The 22,250-nt window shown below is 41.6% G+C and overlaps 1 protein-coding gene across 6 annotated transcripts in view; it reads left to right on the plus strand.

Moving 5' to 3' along the window:
• Positions 1-22,250, plus strand: part of LOC135223616 (aminoacyl tRNA synthase complex-interacting multifunctional protein 2-like) — a 166,373-nt gene that overhangs the window by 26,523 nt on the left and 117,600 nt on the right. For all 6 annotated transcript variants that reach the window (XM_064262222.1, XM_064262224.1, XM_064262226.1 and 3 more), the window contains exons 2-3: positions 4,524-4,694; positions 6,053-6,154. In XM_064262222.1, coding sequence (XP_064118292.1) covers positions 4,524-4,694; positions 6,053-6,154 — 273 coding nt within the window. The remainder of the gene's footprint in view (positions 1-4,523; positions 4,695-6,052; positions 6,155-22,250) is intronic.

Below are 22,250 nucleotides of genomic sequence, written 5' to 3' on the forward strand. Positions count from 1 at the left end.
CCTGGAAGGGGGATCAGGTGTCCTGGCACATCAACAAGAAAGAGTTGATGGCAGTTTGGATGGCATTAAAAGCCTTCGAGCCCACGTCCGAAATGCTATATTGTTCAGGTCAATTCGGACAACACCACAGCCTTGGTGTACATCAAAAAACAGGGGGGGGAGGGGGGGACGCACTCCTTCTCCCTGTACGAAACAGCAAGGGATCTTCTGCTGTGGTCCCAAGCAAAGGAAGATCAGTCTTCTCACAGATTCGTACAGGGAGTAAAGGAACGGTCAGGGCCGATCTCCTGAGCAGGAAGAATCAAACTCCTTGCCTTCCGAGTGGACCCTCCACTCAGAAGTATGCCAAGACCTGTGGAGAAGATGGGGCAGGCCTCACATCGACCTCTTTGCAACAGCAAGGAACGCAAGGATAGAACTTTACTGCTCCCCGATCTCAGACCCAGGGGCAGTATCAGTGGATGCGTTTCTCCTAGACTGGACAGGTCTAGATGTCTACGCCTTTCCCCCCTTCAAGTACTGGGGACAAACCTCAAGAAATTTGCTATCTCGGAGATGACAAGAATGACGCTGGTAGCTCCGTTCTGGCCCGCCCAAGATTGGTTCACAGAGGTACTGGAATGGTTGGTGGACTTTCCAAGAGCACTTCCACAAAGACAAATAAATTTGCTCAGACGAAACCCCACTTCGACAGGTATCACAGAAACCTCCCCGCTCTCAATCTGACTGGCTTTCGACTGTCAAAAGTCTTGTCAGAGCGAAGGGGTTTTCGACAAAAGCTGCTAAGGCTATCGCCTCAGCTAGAAGACCTTCGACCCTTAAAGTCTACCAGTCGAAGTGGGACGTCTTTCGCCGGTGGTGCAGGAACCAGAAGTTTTCCTCTTCCAGTACCTCTGTGACTCAGATCGCAGACTTCCTAGTTTTCCTCAGAGAGAAATGCGGTTTGGCAGTATCCACCATCAAGGGCTACCGGAGCATGCTAGCTGCAGTGTTCAGACATAGGGATTTAGATCTTTCGAATAACAAAGATCTGCATTGATCTATTAAGATCTTTTGAAACTTCCAAGAAAACTTCGACCGAAAGTTCCAAAGTTGGAATCTGGACGTGGTTCTTCGTTTCCTGAGGTTCTCTAGGTTTGAGCCACCCCAGTTAGCCTCCTTCAAAGATCTTACGAGGAAAGCTCTGTTTCTCATGGCTCTGGCATCTGCTAAAAGGGTTAGTGAGATTCATGCCCTAGAAGGAAGGGTAGGTTTTAAAGGAGATTCCATGATTTGTTCCTTCCTTCCTTCGTTTATAGCAAAGAATGAGAACCCCTCAAATCCTTGGCCAAGGAGCTTTGAGGTTCGTGGATTATCTGCCCTAATAGGGGAAGAACCCGAAAGAACTCTTTGCCCTGTTAGGAGTTTAAAATACTACCATCAGAAGAAGAAAACCCTTAAGGGCATTGAGGACAGACTATGGTGCTCTGTAAAGGACCCCAGCAGACCATTTTCTAAAAATGCGCTGTCTTTCTTCATTAGAAGTCTAGTGAAAGAAGCACATAGATCTAGTAATGAAGAACATTTCAAGCTCCTAAAAGTCAAGGCTCACGAAGTGAGAGCCATTGCCACTTCATTGGCCTTTAATAAGAATATGTCTCTTCAGAATCTGATGAAAACTACATTCTGGAGATGTAATTCAGTATTCGCCAACCACTACCTTAAAGACGTCAGGATTACGTATGACGAGTGCTTCGCATTAGGCCCGTACGTATCGGCGAATTCGGTGCTGGGGCAGGGAGCTGGAACATATCCTTAGTAGTATTTTCCCTTGTTTTTGGTATTGAGTTCATATGGTTGTATGAAAAATGATGCAGGTAGGCATCTTTTTTCTTTTCGTAGTACTAATAACTTTAGTTTGGTTAGGTGATCGGATTTGGTTTGAAGCTCCCTGCGTTGGTAGTGGACAGTTTCTGTCATAGAAGAGGGCGAACTCCCATTGACATGATCCGACTTGGATTCTACTAAGTAAGCGGATATCAAGTCCCGTTAGTAGACCCAAAGAGTCTTTTCAGCTGTAGGTCACGGCCCCGCTGTAGCTCTTATGGCTATGCAGAGATTGCAGACTAATAGACAGTACCTATGAAGTCTTCAGCCTAAACAGGTAAGAACCAAGGTTATTTTTATCATAAAACAGGTGTTGTTTACCTTTTCTTTGTTATTTTCTGTCTTTTACCCTCCACCAAGGGTGTCAATCAGCTAAGTATGTCTGACAGGAAAGTTCATGTACAAAAATGATATTGTTATTTTACAATAAAGTTTTGTACATACTTACCTGGCAGACATATACGATTGATGGCCCGCCCAGCCTCCCCTCAGGAGACAGGTCTAAGAGAAAAAATCTGGCAAGAAAGGTACTTTGGTTCTTACACCCGCCACCCAGCGGCGGGTAAGGTAGATCACCTGACCTACCTGTCGCTTTTGCCGCGAGTTTTGAATTCTGTCATGACGTCAGAGATGTAAGCTAAGTATATGTCTGCCAGGTAAGTATGTACAAAACTTTATTGTAAAGTAACAATATCATTTTTCATTACTGAAAGACTCTCTGCTTTCACTTAAGATCCTATTTCTCGCCGAGCAGCAGTGAAAAAGCAGAATAACATTTTCAGTCCTCTGTAAAACAACAGGGATTAAGCCGTCTTCACTGGTTGGTGTCATCGACAGGAATTTTTCTTTGATCAGAATCGTGAGAGTATACTTCTCTCGATTCAAATGTGAAGACTTAGGTCCACATTCACCTTAGTCCTTCTCTAAGTAATGTAGTATTGTTTCTCTGTAGTTGAGATTCACCTACTGATGAGAAACTTCTTTATTTCCATCATAGGAACATTGGTCTCTAAAAAGCACTTGACTCTCGTCTAATGTGCACTTGCCTCGCGAGAATCATCATCTCTTCTCTCAACATCGTTGGCGAACGATAGATGATTTGTATGGTTATTCTCAGCATCACCCTTCAACATCACCCATGTTGTGACCATGTCTCAGATGCGCGGCAGTGCAATCAGTCTGCATCTGTTGATGAGTCAGAGTCCTTCGTGATCTGCGCTGTGGACTTTGTATTGGTTGATCAAGATCAGTCTTTACTTTGTCCTATTGGTCCAATGACACGTATTTCTCCGAGTCTTACGAGATCGTGAGAGACTTCTCTGCAGTTGGATACGTTCGGTGGCTGGGTACGTTTCATCGCTACGAAGAATGTCGGACCAGAAGATAGATGAGGTCTCATATTTATATCTTCCTCTGGGTCTGCCTACAGTCCTTGGAACTTCTTTTCCTTGGATCAGTGGTGAATGCTCACAGGTTGTGCTTGCTTACCCAGATTCTTCAAGAGGACAAGTTGCATCTTGCCTATGGTGTGCTGTTGTGGAGGCAAGAAGGATGCGAGAGTGACTGGCATTTCCACCTTCCCCTCCTCTTCCTTCAGGTTGAGGATAGGACTCGAACTTACACTGACTGGTCAGGCGATTGATGTGGTAAGCTTGCACATCGAGCTTCCTTTCTATTTTTCTTATTAGAATCATAAAAGCAATCCTACTCTTTCCTCTAGTAAGGGGAAGAATGAGACTGGCAATAATGCAAACCTTTCACAGAACTTTGCATTAATGCCTCCAACTCTAAATATTCTTCCCAGCACTTTTTGATGAGTTACAATTCCTCATTCATTTTGAAAAGGCCCAGAAGTCTGACTCTTGATCATGCAGCTCCTCCACTCCGATCAAGTTGTCAGAGGCAGGGCACTCCTCCTCGCTCTTACGACCTGGAGGAATAGTCCGCGTGTGCAGAATTCCAGTCAGTTTTAGAGGCTCACTCACATTCCTCCCACCAATCAGAGTGTCTTCCTTATGTAAAGGACCGAGGGTTTGTATATCATGTAAGAACAAATCACAATTTTTGAAAGTAAATTGTATTTTTTTCTAGCTATACAAACCTGAGGTCTTTTACATTAATGCCCACCTCATGCCACCCCTCAATCTGAAACCTGGGCGAAAAGGCAAAGTGGAGTGCTTATATCCCGGCAGGTGGGCCTATCTGCCTACCAGACGGTAGTTACTGCCTAACCACCTTGTTCAAGAATTTAACAGCCGTGTGCCAGCCTACACTGAAAATATGTAATTCCTTATGTAAAGGACCTCAGGTGTGTATAGTTAGGAGAAATACAATTTACTTTCAAAAATTATGATGTTTAGTTATTCAGTAGGATCTGGTGGGTAATTTAACCCTCTTTGTATACTAGAATGGTCTTGTAACTTTTTTTTTTTATTTGTATAGCTTTTCTAACAACTGCCAACTTCATCCTTTAATAGATTAACCATAATTGAGCAAATAATTTGCCCTGTTTAGCTAGCTCTGTTTTGCAGCATGTGTCATTTATAACTAATATGAGTTTATCTTATCATTAGGTAATGTATTATGTCCACAGATTAGTCTTGAAATCATTCCTAGGTAAGATTGATATGATTCTTCTCCTACAATAATCCTTACAGGGAAAGCTAGATGGATTAGCTGAGTTAGAAATGAGGCAGGAAGCTGTTCTTCTTCGATTGCAATGTCTGAAACAGCAGTTAGACAAATTGCAGAATAATAAATGCCCAACAGACCAGAGTATGCCATCAATGGCTGTTGTAGGAGCTGCTGCTCAGTCATCACCAGTAAAGGTAAGTTGTCAGAGTAGTATCTGTGCTGTTTAAAGTTGTTTGGTATTTTGAAGAGATATCTGGGCACATTTTTCATTATCATACTCATTTGTATATTACATTGATCTTCAGATTTGTTTTACTTGTGTAGTTATCTAGTTTTTTGGATTTCCAGATTTAGTGTTATAATTTTATTGAATATGTATTTGTATAAAGGTTAGAGATTTATCAGTTTTTGTATCTTAGAGCAATGCAGATTCTACTAGATTGATTTATTTTCATAATTTTCACTTGGGTACGTATTCCTTTTCTATATGGAGATTTATTTCATGACTTAGTGGTTTATAACTACTATGTATTGTGAAAGGAGACTTTTTCTTGAAATTTGGAACATGTCAAGAATTACTTGTCTTCTGCTTAAAATTTGCGTATTTTGTATTAAATGGTAAGCAGCTACTATGGAAAGATGTTCTGTTTTTTTGTGTGCTTTGTTCTCTATGGGGTTTTACCTGCAATATACCATTTCCAAAGTAGTTACTGTTTATTTATTTCCAAGCACATAATATGTTAAGGCAGCATAGTATGTACAGTGGTACCTCGAGATACGAATAAGAAACATGACTGGTTGCCAGGTCCTCGGTTATTATCCTAGATCTTTTGTCTGATGTTCTTATAACCATTATCATGAGTCTTAAATCAGTTTGGGTATTAAAGAGTTGTTGCAGCAGCATCTTATTTAACAACCCTTCTTAAGTAAATAGGCTTACCATATGTATGAACATGGACAAAATTTTTTATTATTTCATATTTTGTAGATACAAACCTCTTATTTTAAGAGGAGTGACCTTCTCTTAACTCTACCAACTGAAACTGTCGTATACTAGCTTCAAACTTGCCAAAGTTCGTGAATAATGTAGTGAGTAGGGTTCACCCTATATTGGCTGGAATATTTGCGGATGTGATGATGTCAGCTTCTCTTTCATGAAAGACCCACCACATAGTTTAAAGATCACATAGTTAACCACATCATGTGATTGTACATTCAACAAGAATTACTTTTAGATTTGTAGTTTTAGGCCATGATTCAAAACTTTTCAGATTTTTATTAACTTGTAAATTTTATTTTATCAGATGCTATGTAGTATAATTATCTGAATATATCTGAATATATAAATTATATATATAGATATATATATATATATAATATATATATATATATTATATATATATATATAATAGATATATATATTTATATGTATGTATACTATATATTATATATGTGTGTGTGTGTGTGTTATGTATCACTAGTATTTTTACGCTCTTCTTGCAAACTTTTTCATGCTGTGATTTTATTTTGGAAAATGCCCATTTGTGAACAGCAACCTGCAGGTGTGAAGCAGGCAGTGGTGGAACACATTTTAACGGCAATACAGGGTCATCTGGATGATATAAGTTCCCTTCACTTCAATTCTCAAATTCAGGTGCCTGTGTTTTTAAGAGAAATTTTGTAGTAGTTTATGACTTAATTCAGTTGGATTGTGTGTGTGTTAATTCAATAAGATTGTGTGTATGGTAATTTTAATATGAATTTACTTATCTTTTTCCTTTCATTCCTTTCTAAAGAACTCTAATTTCTTGTAATTTTTTCTCATATTTTGTAGTATGTGAAGTCTGTAGAAAAATATTTTATTGCTTTCTGTAGTATGAATTTTAATTATCTTGTCCTCATCTATGTATTTCTTTCTATGTATTGTGGTACACCATCATAGTTTTTATGGTTATAGAATTTACTTTTCAGCATGTTTGAAAAATTATGTTCCCAGGTTTCAAGGGCAAATTGTTCTCATTTTATGTTTTCTGAATGAATTTCAACTAAGTAAATAAAAAAGAAAACACTGCCCGTGTCAAATGTTTTGCATCGGAGGCCACTATGATGTGATAGGATTCTACTTCACCCAGAAGTCGCAGAAAAGAATGACACTCACAGCTTCATGCGTCTTCTTTTTCATTTGCATTATAAAATATAACTACTCCAAACTAAAATTTTGACTATCTGACCACATAGAACAGTGAATAACCCTTTTATATCAAACTTATTTTACATTCCCTACTCTTTTGAGCAACTTTTTAACAGGTTTTTTGAGTTGCTGTAAGTGACTGCCTTTTAATGTTTTTATTTTTGTATAAGTAATTTACCAAGTAACTACATAGCTATAATTTTCTACTTAGCGTTAGTTTACAATGCAATGCACGGTAGTGATTCTTTTGTTTAGCGAAGGTAACTGGCCCCACCCACTATCTGGGGAGGTAAAGGTACAACACAGCCAAGACTGTCATATCTTTTTCTGCCACGCAGCAACGACAGTCGCTTGCTTGGTAGTTTGTTTTGTAATTCCTATTTTTACACCGGATGGTTGTGGGTCCCATAGGATTTGGTGACGTATTCGGGAATTGTATTCTTGATTTTGGTAGCAATTTTGCTAATTTAGTTAGCTTACTGTCTTTTTGTGATTATGTTTGAAGCTAATGTTTCTAGCAAGGGCTGTAATACTGGACTGACTTCCATTAATTATGACTCTTATGCCATTTTTAGTCAAAGTAGGGGTCAGACTTGCTCTTCCATTCTTCTATGCGACAAATGTAAATATACTGGGATCAGGGAAAGTGGAAGACTTGGGTTAATTATTTAGAGGCTAGAGAAGAATAGACTTAGAAGGGCGGCTGCTAGAGCCGATACTAAAGGATCTGGTTGGAATTCTCCTTCTATTCATGCTCTTTCGACACCTGTGACTGCTTTCTCACCGATCAACAGTCCTCCGGCTTTTCCTAATTTTCCTTTGCCTAGCTCCCAACCTTCTGATCCCAATACCATCACCAGTATAGAGGCTAGGTTTGATCAAAAATTTAATTTGCTTGTGAATTCCGTTGCCCAGATTGGGAATTCAGTTCAATGTTTGACAGATAAGTATAGTGTAAGTGATCAAAGTGCTAGTGATTCAGAGGAGGTGGCTATCCATCCCATCTATGCTTCCGGACGAAGTTCCCTGTCAAACTCCCCTAAACCTGGGAGGAGGCAAACCGTAGATCCTAAGAGGCTCGGTGTGGGTATGCCCATGGGTAGTTCCCCCCTCATCTGAGCCTGTAGTGCGAGGATCCCAGGACTCAGAGGACAGCCGTTGGAAAGGCGTCCAAGTTAGTGTTCGCGTTCTATCGTCCAGTGAGTCAGATTCAGATGTTAGTGGAGGACGTTACAGATGATTCAAGGGTGTTTCTAGACCACTGGAAAGGTCTTTTCCAGTGTCAGATCACTGTTTTCTGCCTCCTTGCAAGCGTTCTAAGCACCAGGACCATAGTCCTGAGCCTTTGTGTAGCTTTTGGGATCTTTCCCATCGCTCCCCTGATGTGATGACGCCCACACGGGCTTCCAACTCCCTCGCTTCGGGATCCAAGGTTGTTTTGTGTTCACTGGTGGATTCTGAAGGATCCATAGTCAGTGAATCCTAAGGTATCAAAGCGTGCAGTGGGATCTTACGGCCAAGTGTTCAGTATTCAGTGGGGGATCCAAAGGATCCAAGTGCTTTTTGGAACCCTCATGATCTGATGGATCCAAGCGCTCGGGAGGATCTGAGTGTAGTGTTTGAGCACTCGCCTGCATGAGAACAGTCGTCATTTTTACGATCGGCACCAACTTCTAGTAGAGGTTCAGTCTCACAAGCTAGACGTCACTTCGTTCCACCTGAGTTTCAAGATTCTTCCCTGGTTCCGATCAGTGGTCACCTGGACAGCATCTTGGAATTTCTTCAAAATCTGTTAATGCCTCACGGTTCTTCAGTTGTATTACCTTTGTCTCCTCCTTCAGACGAAGAGAAGGATCTCGAACAGGATCAACCTACATTGGCATATGCATCCCTGCTGAGATACTTTTTGCAGTGTTTTCTGGTTTTCTTCTCGCCAGCTACACCCGCATCCCCAGGATCAGCCTTTATGATGAGGCAACCTGTTGAAGACTCTAGATTGCCTAGTATGGTCCTGTACTCATCATTCAGGAAATCTCTGGCTCGCAGTGAGATTTAGGTCGTAGAGAAGAGAGATGCAGGAAAGGCAGATTTTTGTGCTCCTCCTTCTCGGTTGTCGAAGAGCAGATACGTACCTTTGTTATGTGACTGGGGAGTTTTCTTGACTGGACCATAGGGCCACTAGCCAAGGAGATTGAGTTGTGCTTCCCTTCAACCCCTTTGCATTGGATTGATTAGGAGTGTTATCTTGTGCCAATACAGTGGACCCCCTGTATTCGCGTTCTCTGGATTCGCGGACTCACACCACGTATTTCTCTCTGGAAAATTTCCCAGCATTATTCACAGAAAATTTGCCTATTCACGGTACTTTTCTATGAGAAATATCCACACATTCCTGGTGTTTTTTTATCAATTTTGTAATAAAATGCACTTTTATTGTAGTGTCTTACCGAACAATTATAGAGCCGTGATTTCCACGAGCGGCAGGATACTAAATTCAAATTTAGCGCGTCGGCGTCGCCAAACACTGGTGGTGATGACGTCATCTCCCTCCACTCGCGGGAGAACCAGGTACAACTGCCCAGGTGAATCCAATTCTTTTCCTGCCGGCGTCCGGTGAACATCGGTGTCGGTGGCGGTTGGATGACTTTGCTTCGCTTTTTTTCTTGTGGAATTGATCTTCGGAATTGGTGAAGTACTCTTTTTTGGCGTTTGTTGTTATTTTGCTTTTTATTTAGGCGTTGCCATGTCGGATTCTAGTCCGTCGGGAGTTAGGTTTTGCATCTCAGGATGTAAAAACTAGATTATCCAAGTTAGAATATGATTCTCACACTAAATGTGTTTAAGTGTAGGGGACAGGTTTGTTCAGCAGATCGAACATGTAACGAGTGTAGTTGATTGGACTGATTCTCAATGGAAGTTTTTTAGTTCATACTCGGAGAAATTAGCTAAAGACAGAATTAGAAAAGCAGCACTTAGGGAAAGGTAGACTTAGCTCCGCTTCGTCTTGCGATGCTTCTGTTTCCTTCTGTTTCTCCTCAAATGTTATGTCTCCTTTAACTACACCTCCTATTCCTCCTACTAATCCCGCTTCTCCGGTCTTCCCGTGTAGTTTCTTCCGACACCATTGCCAGTCTGGAATCGAGGCTAGATCAGAAATTTTCGGTACTAGCGAATACGGTTTTTGCAACTTGGTAATTCAGTTAAGAACGTTTTTGGAGAAAAGCGGCTTCAGGTAAGAGTGTAGTTGAGGGTGCGTCTGTCTGTCCTGACACGTCTCCTAGACAAAGGTCACTGTCCAGCTCCCCCGCACCAGGGAGAAGACATACCGGAAGTCCAAGGGAGTCGATCGGGATTTGCCCACAGACAGGCGCCTCTCTTGTTGAGCCTGTTGCGCCTCAACAGGGCTCGGTTAAGCGTTGGAAAGGTGTTGCGGTCAGACGCTTTTCGAATGATTCAAGCGATTCGTCTCCGGCTCGCGCGGCGCTCTTGGCGAGATTCGCCCGTTTTCGCGTCCCTTAAAGAGGCGTTCAGGCGCCGATTCTTCGCCTCCTCCAGTCAAGCGGTATAAGGAGCATGAGAGTAGGGTTGCGCCGCGACCATTAGCGGCTCGTTCGTCGCCTCAATCTGTGCCTTTTTCGGCTCCATCTACTAGTAGAGATTGTGGTTTTAGACGCTGTAGCTAGCAGTTCTAAGGGTGTTTCTTTAGGCGCTTTTTCGTCTGTTACGCCTGATGCGCCTGTTTCGCCTCGAATTTCGGCGGCTCCGAGCGAGGCGCAAGTAGTTTTTCCGCCTCCTGGCTGAACATTTAGGCTCTTCCAAGCCTACGTTAACTGTTTTTTGATTCGTCTCTGGCGCCTTTGCGCAAGCAGTTAGAGATGTTAACCAACTGGAATGAATGAGTCCAAGGGTGGTTCGAAACCTTCAGATCCGGTTTGTAGTTCCGTCTACTTCTTCGGCGGTATCGAGAATGAAGAAGAAGTAGAGGAGGAGGATTCACATCACCTCTCGTGTTATTCACGTCTCCTTAGATTTCTTCTGGTATCTTATCCAGATTATTTTGAGAAAGCGGCCCCGCGCTCCCCAACTTCGACTTTTTTTGATGAGGAGGCAAAATCAGACCCTCTCCTCCCAAAACTTGTTCTATCTAAAGCGGTTGTTAGACATTCGTTGAAAGAGACGGAGAAATAAAATGGATGTCTATGAAAAGAGACTTAGGGAAGGCTCTTTTTGCTTACCCTCCCTCTAAGTTGCTTCGTAAGAGGTATAGGGTTTTATGTAACTGGGGAAGCTCATTCTCTGGGAGTTTCTGCCTCCTCCCAGGAGACTTCTCCAGTTTAATCGACTCCTCTAGAGATCTGCTTTCGCCGCAGCGAAAGTTTTCTTTACAGCGCCTGAGTTGGACCGACGTTGTAAAGAATCAATTTAAACTTTTGGAAGTCTTTAGCTTCCTTGATTGGACTATTGGCGCTTTAGCGGCCAAGATCGAAGACTGTCCTTCTCTTTCTCAGGAGTTAGCGGAGGATTGGATTGGTGTTCTGTCCTGTGCGGACAAATCCATTAGGGATGGATGTGATGAGTTAGCTTCGCTCATCGCCTTTGGTACCCTTAAGAAAAGGCAACTTTGGTGCTCCTTTGCTTCTAAAAGGGTTACGTCCAAACAGAAGTCTGCTCTCTTGTTTGCTCCTTTTGTGAAAGATAACCTCTTTCCAGACGATGTAGTGTTGTCAATTTCGTCTGCGCTAGATAAGAAATCTACTTCGGATTTACTGGCACAGTCTACTAAGAGACCTAAAGCTCCTGTGGAGACTGTTCCTTCGGTTTTCTCCTCTGACCCAAGAGCCTTTTCGAGGGAGAAAACCCAAGCGCTTCTTTCGGCCGAAGTCGAATTTGCGACCTCAGTCTAAGGCCTCGGCCAAGGTTAACAAACCTTCCAAATGAAAGCTCGGTTCTTCATGCACCAGTTGGGAGCCAGGCTGGCGCTGTTTTGGGAGGAATGGAAAACAAGAGGAGCAGAAGCCTGGTAGTGCAAGTACTCAAGTTCGGCTATCGTATTCCTCTCGTTTTCACCTCCCTCGCTCTCACCTGTGCCTAATTCCATTCCAGGCATACTCTCCGGGCTCAGACAAATTTCTGGCGCTAGCCGCAGAAGTGGAAGCGCTTGTTCTCAAAGAAGCGATAGAACAGATAGAAGGGGATTTTCCTCCAGGCTTTTACAATCGCCTTTTTGTAGTTCCCAAGTCATCAGGGGGCTGGAGGCGGTTTTGGATGTGAGCGCCCTGAACTTGCATGTCCAGAAAAAAAACAAAATTTCATATGGAGACCACTCTGTCGGGTTCTGGAGTCCATCAGACAGGGGGATTGGATGGTCTCTCTGGACATGCAAGACGCTTATTTTCACATTCCGATACATCGCGAATCTCGGAAGTACCTGAGGTTCATGTTCGAAGGCAAGGTGTTTCAGTTTCGGGCGCGTGCTTTGCTTCGGACTAGCAACCGCTCCTCAAGTTTTCACCAGGGTTCTTATCCCCCGATAGGAAGCTGGCTGCACATATTAGGAGTAAGAATCTCCCTCTATCTGGACGATTGGCTTCTCCGGTCGGAATCAAAGAGTCGGTGCATGAAGGACCTTGGAACAACTCTGGATCTTGCCAGAAAGTTAGGGAATTCTGGTCAACAAACAGAAGTCCCAGTTGGTTCCATCTCAGAGCATCCTTTATTTGGGGATGATTCTGAATGCTCAAGTTTTTCGGGCTTTTCTGTCCCCGAAGAGGGTTCAAGGCTGTCTGGAGACAGTTCAGGAGTTCTTGGACAAAAAGGTAAGTTCTGCCAATCAGTGGATGAGGCTCCTGGGCAAATTGACGTCAGTGGAGAAATTTGTGACGTTGGGAAGACTGCACATGAGACCTCTGCAGTTTTTTGTTTTTCCTGAGAGCCTCTTGGTGCAGGAAGACAACAACCAGACTCGATTACCTTTCCTGTCACAGATCAAATAAAAGAGGACCTAAGGTGGTGGCTCTCTCGAGCAAGGTTTGGAAGAAGGGTTAGATTTACGACCCATCCTCCCGAACCTACAGTTCTTTTCCGAGCATTCGAACACAGGTTGGGGGGGGAGCCCTACTGGGAAATCAACGGACTTCAGGAGCTTGGTCGGAGAAGGAGAAGAAGTTCACATAAATGTAAAGGAACTGTTAGCAATTTTCTTGGGGCTCAGACAGTTTCGGAGCTTAGTAAAGAAGGTCGAGTAGTGGCAGTGCATTCCGACAACTCCACGGCTCTCTCGTACGTGCGGAAACAGGGGGGTACTCAGTCTTTCTCTCTGTACGAAGTAGCCAGGATCTCCTCCTGTGGTCAACGAAGCGAAGGTTCAGCTAGTCCCGAGATTTGTTCGGGAAAGATGAACGTCCTGGCGGACGAGTTAAGTCGTCAACAGCAAGTGTTTACCTCCTGGAGTGGACTTTGGACAACAAGATTTGTCAGAAACTTTGGCGCCTTTGGGGACGACCGTCAATAGACCTGTTCGCGACATCAAGGAACAACCGTCTTCCTCTCTTTTGTTCGCCAGTCCCAGATCCTCTAGCTTGGTCGGTGGACGCAATGCTGTTGGATTGGTCGGGTCTGGAAGCTTATGCATTCCCTCCGTTCGGTCTAATAAGAGAGGGCTGAACAAGTTCATGTCGCACAGCAATGTAACGCTAAAAACGTTAATCGCTCCCTTTTGGCCCAGGAAAGAGTGGTTCCCGGACCTTCTCCAGTTGTTAGTAGACTTCCCCAGACTTCTTCCTCCAGAGAAGTGGCTTCTCAAACAACCTCACTTCAAGAGGTTCCACCAAAACTTGTCCGCTCTAGCTCTGACAGGGTTCAGACTGTCCGGAATCTTGTCAGAGCGAAAGGATTTTCAAGAAGAGCTGCAGAAGCTATCGCTCGTTGTAGGAGAGAGTCTTCTAACAAACTCTATCAAGGGAAGTGGAGAATCTTCAGAGAGTGGTGAGAAGTGCTAAAGTCTCTACTTCTGCGACCTCTTTAACAGAAATAGCAGATTTTCTTCTATTTCTTAGGAACTCTAAGAAACTGGCTCCTTCGACGATCAGAGGATATAGAGCCATGCTCTCTTCGGTTTTTCGACATCGAGGTTTGGATATTTCCTCCAATTCAGATCTGTCGGACCTCCAATTAGGTCTTTCGAAACCACTAAGCTCCCGCAAGATACAGTGGCTTGGAACTTAGATGTGGTGCTTAAGTTCCTCATGGGGCCACCGTTTGAGTCCTTTGAAGTCGGCTTCACTCAGGAACTGACTAAGAAGGCACTCTTCTTATTGCACTAGCTTCTGCTAAGCGTGTCAGCGAATTGCACGCTATAGACAAAAGAGTCGGTTTCTCTCAAGGCAATGCTGTATTTTCGGTATCTTTGACCTTTCTAGCCAAAAATGAGAATCCTTCTAATCCTTGGCCGAGGAGTTTTGTGGTAAGGAACTTATCTGATTTGGTTGGACATGAGGAGGAGGAAAGGCTCTTATGTCCACCGTCAGGGATATTAAGCAGTATTGTGTTTGCCACTAAGGGTATTAGAGGACAATCTTCTAAGCTCTGGACCTCGTTCAAAATTCCCTCTCGTCCTCTTTCTAAGAATGCTATATCGTTCTTTATTAGAGAGCTTATCAGGGAAGCTCACTCGCAGTCCGAGAACGACAATCTTTCCGTTCTGAGAGTTAAAGCTCACGAGGTTAGAGCAGTGGCAACTTTTCTTAGCATTCAGAAAGAATTTATCTTTAGCTTCGATTCTTCAGAGCACGTTCTGGAGATCGAATTCGGTTTTTTGCGAGTCATTATCTCAAAGAGATAGAAACGGTTTTCGAGAATTGTAAAACGTTAGGTCGGTGGCGGTTTCTGGCATGGTGTTGGGAGAAACGGCACAGGGGTCGTCACCTCTATGCTAACTTTTCACCTTGAATAGGTTGTCGAGTTCAAGGGAAGCTGGGGGTACTGAGTACCTGGGATACTCACCAGTCTGTTAGGTCAGATTTTACAATGGTTGGGTATATGTGTTTTTAAATCTGGTGTGTGACCAAATGTTTTTGTATGATTGAATTTCTGGTCTTAGCCCAGGGCAAGGGCAATCTTTGTTGTTACTATCCTCCGTCAGTCAGCCTTGACTCGCTTGAACTACGGAAGGATTCCACTCCTGTAGAGGCTAACTTTGGTCAAATTCCAATTCCTCTACATTAGTAAGAAGAGCACCGACCAGAGGCAGTAACAGTCTGCTGTAGCTCTCTTACAAGGTAAGGTACAACAGACACCTTGAGTGTTTACTGGTGTATTGCAATAAATGTAACCATTTAAAAATACTAGTGGTCCACTGAATCCCACCTTCCATAAATGTGTAATCAGCTCTATAATTGTTCGGTAAGACACTCTACAATAAAATGAAATTTTCATTATTAAAATGAAGTTTTATTGTATACTTACCGAACAATTATGATTATACCCACCCTCCTCCCCTTAGGTGGACGGACGGGCAGAAAGAATTGGATTCACCTGGGCAGTTGTACCTGGTTCTCCCGCGAGTGGAGGGAGATGACGTCATCACCACCAGTGTTGGCGACGCCGACGCGCTAAATTTGAATTTAGTATCCTGCCGCTCGTGGAAATCACGGCTCTATAATTGTTCGGTAAGTATACAATAAAACTTCATTTTAATAATGAAAATTTCATTTTTTGTGATAAAACTATTAAAAATGTCTGGTATAAAAATTTGTAGTTGGTTTTTCTTGAGTTTTTTATCTTACAAAATAGGAGGTTTAAAGCATTTTTATTAGGGTTCCAATTATTGCGGGTTCTAAGTATTCGGGGGGGTCTGGTAAACATCCCTCGTGAATATGGGGGGACCACTGTAAAGTGATCAGAGATGACTTGCAAGAGTTAGCTTCACTGGTTACTGTTGGGGTCCTCAAGAAGAGAGAGCAATGATGCTCGTTCACCTCAAAAGGGGTGACACCTTTACAGAAATCAGCGCTTCTGTTTGCATCCTTAGATCCTAATAGTCTTTTTCCTCGAGCTGCCGTTGAACATGTAACATCAGAACTTCAGAAGAAAACTACCCGGGTTCTCTTAGCCATTTCTTTGTCCTCTGTCAACCTCATTCTCTTCTAGAACAGCATCACCTCTGCAGCATGGGGGCTAGAGGCAGGTTCCAGTCATGACCTTGGACTAATATTCAGTCGGTACGACCAGCAATCACATCAACATCCAAGACCCCTTCTCATAAGTGAGGATCCAGTCCTCTATGCTACAATAGGAGCCAGACTACAGCTTTTTTGGACCATGTGGGCAGAAATGAAGGCCGAACCTTGGGTTCTCCAGTCATCAAAGGGTATTCCATCCCCTTCAAGAAAAAACCCGTTAGTTTCCTCTCACGTCAACTTGGGAGTGTACTCCAAAGACTCAGAGAAATTTACTGCCCTATCAAAAGAGGTCGATTCTCTTCTCAAGAAGCGAGCAGTAGAAATAGTACAAGACGTCAACTCAAAGGGTTTTACAACCATCTATTTCTAGTCCACAAACCATCGAGGGGGTTGGAGACCCGTTCTAGATGTCAGCGCCCTGAATTTCTTTGTGTGGAGACTACGAAATTCAAAATGGAAACCAACCATTCAGTCCTGTCAGCCATTCATCAAGGGGATTGGATGGCAACTATAGACATGCAGGATGCCTACTTCCACATTCCCATACATCAAGAATCCAGGAAGTATCTAAGGTTTATGTTCCACGACAAACTCTTCCAATTTCATGCTCTGTGCTTTGGCCTGTCCACTGCTCCTCAAGTTTTTACCAGAGTCCTTACCCTGCTGGCAAAGTGGCTACTCCTAGCAGGAATCAACATTTGTCTATACCTAGACGATTGGCTCCTTCGCTCCCCACTGAAGTCAAAATGCATGGAGGACATTCAAGAGATTCTTCAGTTGGCCCAGAATCTGGGACTCCTGATCAACAAATCCAAGTCCCAACTAGTCCCAACCCAGTCAATTCTTTATTTGGGGATGAGGATGGAATCTCACAGTTTTTAGGCTTTACTGTCCAACAAAAGAGTCTATCCTGTCTTCAGAAAGTCTGAAAGTTCCTATCTTGCCTATCGTGTACGGCCAGTGAATGGTTGAGCCTTCTGGGGACCCTTTCGTCCATAGAAAAGTTTGTGCCATCGGGAAGGCTGCATATGAGACCATTTCAGTTCTTCCTCAAGGCCAACTGGCAGAGGAAAACCCAACCAGATTCCTTGGTGTTCCCGATCACTCAAGAAATCAAAGAGAACCTCCAGTGGTGGCTCGTGGAAGGAAGGTTTGCAGAAGGGGGAAATCTCTGTTCCCTCTGAACCCCAACCGCACGCCATACTCAGACGTGTCGGATCTGGGTTGGGGCGCCATCCTAGAGAATGCAGAAGTACTACTGGGGATATGGTCCAGTTCTGAGAAAAACTTGCACGTAAATGTGAAGGAACTAAAAGCAGTTCATCTGGCCCTTTAATACTTTGTGACAATGGTCCACGACTTCACAGTCATTGTTCATTCCGACAACACAACGGCATTGGCTTACATCAAGAACCAAGGAGGCACACACTCATTCTCCCTGTTTGAGGCAGCCAGGGATCTGCTTCTTTGGGCTCACGACAATTGCACCCAGATTGTCACCAGGTTTATTCAGGGGAAACAATGTCGTCACGGACGAGTTGAGTCGTCGCAAGCAGGTACTGCCAACAGAGTGGACACTCACTCCACAAGTGTGCACCGACTTGTGGTGACAAGGAAACCGTCGATAGATCTGTTTGCAACGGCGAGGAATCAATGGCTTCCCTTGTATTGTTCGCCAGTCCCGTATCCTCTCATAGGGGCAACGGACGCAATGATCCAGTATTGGTTGAATCACAATGTTTACGCTTTCTCACCCTTCTACCACAGCTACAAAGTCTACTCAGGCAACCACATTTTCTCCAGTTCCATCAAGGACTATCCACTCTTGCTCTGACAGGCTTCAGACTGTCAGGAAGCTTGTCAGAGCAAAAGGCTTTTCAAGACCACCAGCAGAAACGATTGCTAAGTGTAGACGCCAATCCCCCGCTATCGTTTACCAGACCAAGTGGTCAGTCTTTTGCAGCTGGTGCAGAAGCCATGATATCTCATCTTCTACCTCTGTAGGCCAAATAGCAGAATTTCTGTTATTTTTAAGAATTTCTCGACAGCACCAGCTACAATGAAAGGAAATAGAGCCGTGCTAGGCTTTGTGTTTAGACACAGGGGCCTGGATTTGTCCTCAAATAAGGACATCAGTGAGTCGATTAAGTCATTTGAGACAACCAAAAGGGAAAAGGCTGTATTGTCTTGGAATCTCGATGTTGTGCTGAAGTGGATTGCAGGGCCTCCATTCGAACCCATGCAATCTTGTAGCCTGAGGGATCTTACAAGGAAGATGCTTTTTTTTTTTGGTGGCCTTAGCTATGGCTAAAAGAGTGAGCGAGATACAGCCCTACATTAAGATGTGGGCTTTTCACAGGGGGACGCAGTGTGTTCATTCATTTTGGGTTTTCTTGCAAAAAATGAAACTTCAACTAATCCTTGGCCTTGCTCCTTCAGAGTTAAGGTGCTGACTGACATCCTTGTCCTACAGATCAAGAAAGAACCTCTGCCCCATAAGAGCATTGACATTCTAAGTATATTTGGGAAGAACTAAGGCAGTCTGAGATTGCTTGCCTAACCTTTTGTGCTCGGTCAAGGACCCATCATGGCGTATGTCAAAAAACATTTTTTTCTTCTTCTTCTTCTTCTCAAGTCTTTGAATCACACTAAAAGGTTTCAGAAGTTTTTTCTTAATGTAAGGTTAAGGCCCATGAAGTAGGGGCAGTGACCACTTCATGGTTTTCAAGAATAATGTTTCTCTTGCTTCGATTGTACAAGCTACATTCTGGAGATGTAAATCCATATTTTGTCATTTTTATTTGTGTGACATAGAGATAGTTTATGATAATTGTAGTGCCATAGGTCTGTTGCTGGTGTGGTATTGGGAAACAAAGGGATCGGAGAGTATATGTATTCTCTTATTTTAACTTGCCTTGACCGTGGTCATCGAGTTTTGGGGAGCTTGGAGGTACGGTGTACCTGGAGTACCCCATCAATCTGGTTAGTGATGGTTGGGTAATGGTAATAGTTTTTATTGGTGTTCAGGTAACTGGTTTTTCTGGTCATTGTGTGTGTTGCCCAGGGCAAGGATTTGTGTTTTGGTAGCTTTGGCAGTAATCAGAGTACTCCTTGATTGCAAGCATCCCACTGAGGTAGAGGCGAAACCTTGCTCTACTGCCACATCTCAACAGGTTGAGGCGAACTCTGACCAGAGGCAGTATCTTCCTGCTGGAGATCACTCACCAGCTAGGTTACAACAAGCATTTTGTTGATGCTAGCTAAGCTACTATTGTAAATTCAGCTGTGTCACTGACTGTTTTTGGAATAGTTTATGTCCATGCTTCCCACCTCTGGTCAATGTGGGATTCAGCTATGTAGTTACTTGGTAAGTTACTTATACAAAAATGACATTTGTATAATAAAACTAGATTTTGTATATACTTACCAAGTAGCTACATGAACTGAGCCCACCCTCCTCCCTTCTTATGGACATAGGCATAAAACAAATGACGGTCTTAGCTGTGTTGTACTTTTACTTCCCAGCATAGTGGGTGGGGCCAGTTACCTTCACTAAACGAAAGAATCGTTACCACGAATTGTGTTGTAAACTGCTGTGAAGTAGAAAATTATAGCTATGTAGTTACGTACTTGGTAAGTTTATACCAAATCTAATTTTATTATATAAATATCCTTTTTACCCCTTTCAAGATAAAGTTTCATTTTAAATACGCACCAATTTATAATAAAAAACTAGTCATGGAACCTGTTCCCAATCTCTCAAAACAGTGTCCAAATGGAGAAAATTGGCAGAGTGTCAACATTGAGAAAGAAAGCACTCTTAAAGGAGGTAAACCGAAGGCATACATAAAGCTATAAATTAGGTTTTTAAAAGCCATTCCCTTGGAAAGTCCTCATAAGTATAGTTATTTCTACTAAAAGAATCTTGGTCTAACTGTAGCTATAAGATGTAAAAATGCCATTTTGCTTTATTCACACACACACACACACACACACACACACACACACACACACACAGAGGTATTCTCCTACTTACAATGGGGTTAGGTTCCAAAAAAACCCATCGTATGTTGAAAAAATCGTATCTTGAATACTATAGCCTAGCCTACACTAAGGTAATCAGTACCATCTTTATGCATATTGGCTCATGATAATTCAGTTCTAAGAGAAATTGAATAACATTAACAAGCTAGCCTAGCTTATACGATGATAGATACCATGGTAAATCAGACTCACATTTGGACCGATATCGGCATAACTGAGCGATACCTATTAGGTTGCTGACACCTACATATAATTATGGAATAAAAACATAACAAATATATATCTTTTCCATGAATCTTCTAAAAATTATACATTACACTATCCTATTACGTATATTGTATGTATTCTCATATTACATATTGTATCATAAAATGTTAACAAAGCAGCCAATGTTTTGGTTTGGAAATCTGCTGATGGCGAATACACATTTATTTTGTTGTATTTAACTCAATTCAGAGCGAATTGTTTTACTTCTAGTTAGCTTAAAAGAATATCTAGATATTTTACTTAAATGAGAAAAGGTCATCTTTTCATTATAAGTTGTGTTCAAGTCAAAATTTGAATTTAATATGTCTCGTTTGGAACTAAATTTTTTTTTCGTTAACAGATTGCTTTGTGGGCAGGTTTATTGTGTAAGGAAAATTACATGATTCCGTTTGCTATTTTCACTAGATTTCTTTGTAGTATGAACTTTACTGTTACATTATTTCTTTTATCAGTGTGAAAACAGCACTAAACTGTATTCTTTCAAGACCTGAAGTTTTGATTAAAAAGATTTTCTCTCAACTTTATCTACGGTTGTGTTTGATTGGATAAGTTTATGGGAGTTTTATCCATATTACTTATGCACAATAACAGTCATTAACAGGTCGAAAAGCGTTCTCAGCTTCAACTACGACTTTGTTTAGATTTAACAGTATGTTTCCTTGGTGATCTTTGATCTATAGCAAACAAAGTTATTGCCTAAAAATAAATCAGTCCTATTATAATTATACATAACGTCATTTATAACATTACTGCGGTAATTGTTTATTATCATACGATGGTTGAAATACAAGCCAAATGGATGTTGTTATCCCATTTGGTTGTACTTAGCAAAATGCTGTTTCTCGTCCGGTTGTTTGTGGCTGTACACATTTACCAAACGAGTAGAACTTTAAAACAAAAAATCTATCTTTTTGCTGTTTTTTTTTTTTTTTTTTTTTTTTTTTTTTTTTTTGTTTTTATGTATAACTAAAGGGATAAGTTAGGCTATTGTAATTCAGTCCGTCTCTCTTGCTGCCAGGTTGTACGCTGCTGGGCTGCATCCGTTACGAGCGAAATTTAGAAATATTTTCAAAATATTGTCGTATTGGTATTAATAGCTAACCCCATCGTAAAATCAGATAATCGTAACTTGAACACTACCTGTGTGTGTGTGTATATATACTTATATATATATATATTATATATATATATTGTATGTATATATATATATATTATATATATTATATATATATAATATATATATATATATATATATATATATATATGTATGTATATATATATATATATACTATATATATATAATCTATATATATATTATATTATATTATATAGATAGATATTATATATATATATATATATATATATATATATATATTAATATATATATATATATGTATATATATATATATACTATTATATATCAATTATATATATATATATTCATTATATATCTATATATAATAGTATATATACAAGTACTATCCTGGTTGTAAGTCAGAATGGATGAAGTCGAACCGCTTAGAAAGTGGCCAACATACTGGGTAGGGTATACTATCAAACCTTTGCTATATAAAAGTGCCTACTTAGTGCTGTAATGTAATGTACAATCATTATTTCAATCTTTTTACCATAATGTACTATTCTAATACATTTTGATAATTTATGCAATAGTATATATTACGTACAATCAGGCATTGAGTTACAATGGGGTTAAGTTCTTGCATGCATGTCAGAAGTCGATTCTTATGTAAATTGGTTAGCAATTCAGTCTACAGTACAGTTAATACCAAATGATGCTGCAGATAGGGCAGGGTAACTCAAACTGATGCTGCCTGAGTGATGAGAGTTCTCATGCCTGAGTGATGAGAGTTCTCATGAGATGGCGCAGTGCCAAGTAACTCAATGGTCAACTGTCTGAAGTAAGGTTGTAAGTACGAGTGGTCGTATGTCGAGCAGGTTGTAAGTCGGATAGTAGTTGTAATATATATATATATATATATATAGATATATATATATATATATATATATATCTTATATATATATATATATATGTACATAGTATATAGATA

Source organism: Macrobrachium nipponense, chromosome 10, assembly GCF_015104395.2.
Source record: "Macrobrachium nipponense isolate FS-2020 chromosome 10, ASM1510439v2, whole genome shotgun sequence".
Taxonomy (NCBI): domain Eukaryota; kingdom Metazoa; phylum Arthropoda; class Malacostraca; order Decapoda; family Palaemonidae; genus Macrobrachium; species Macrobrachium nipponense.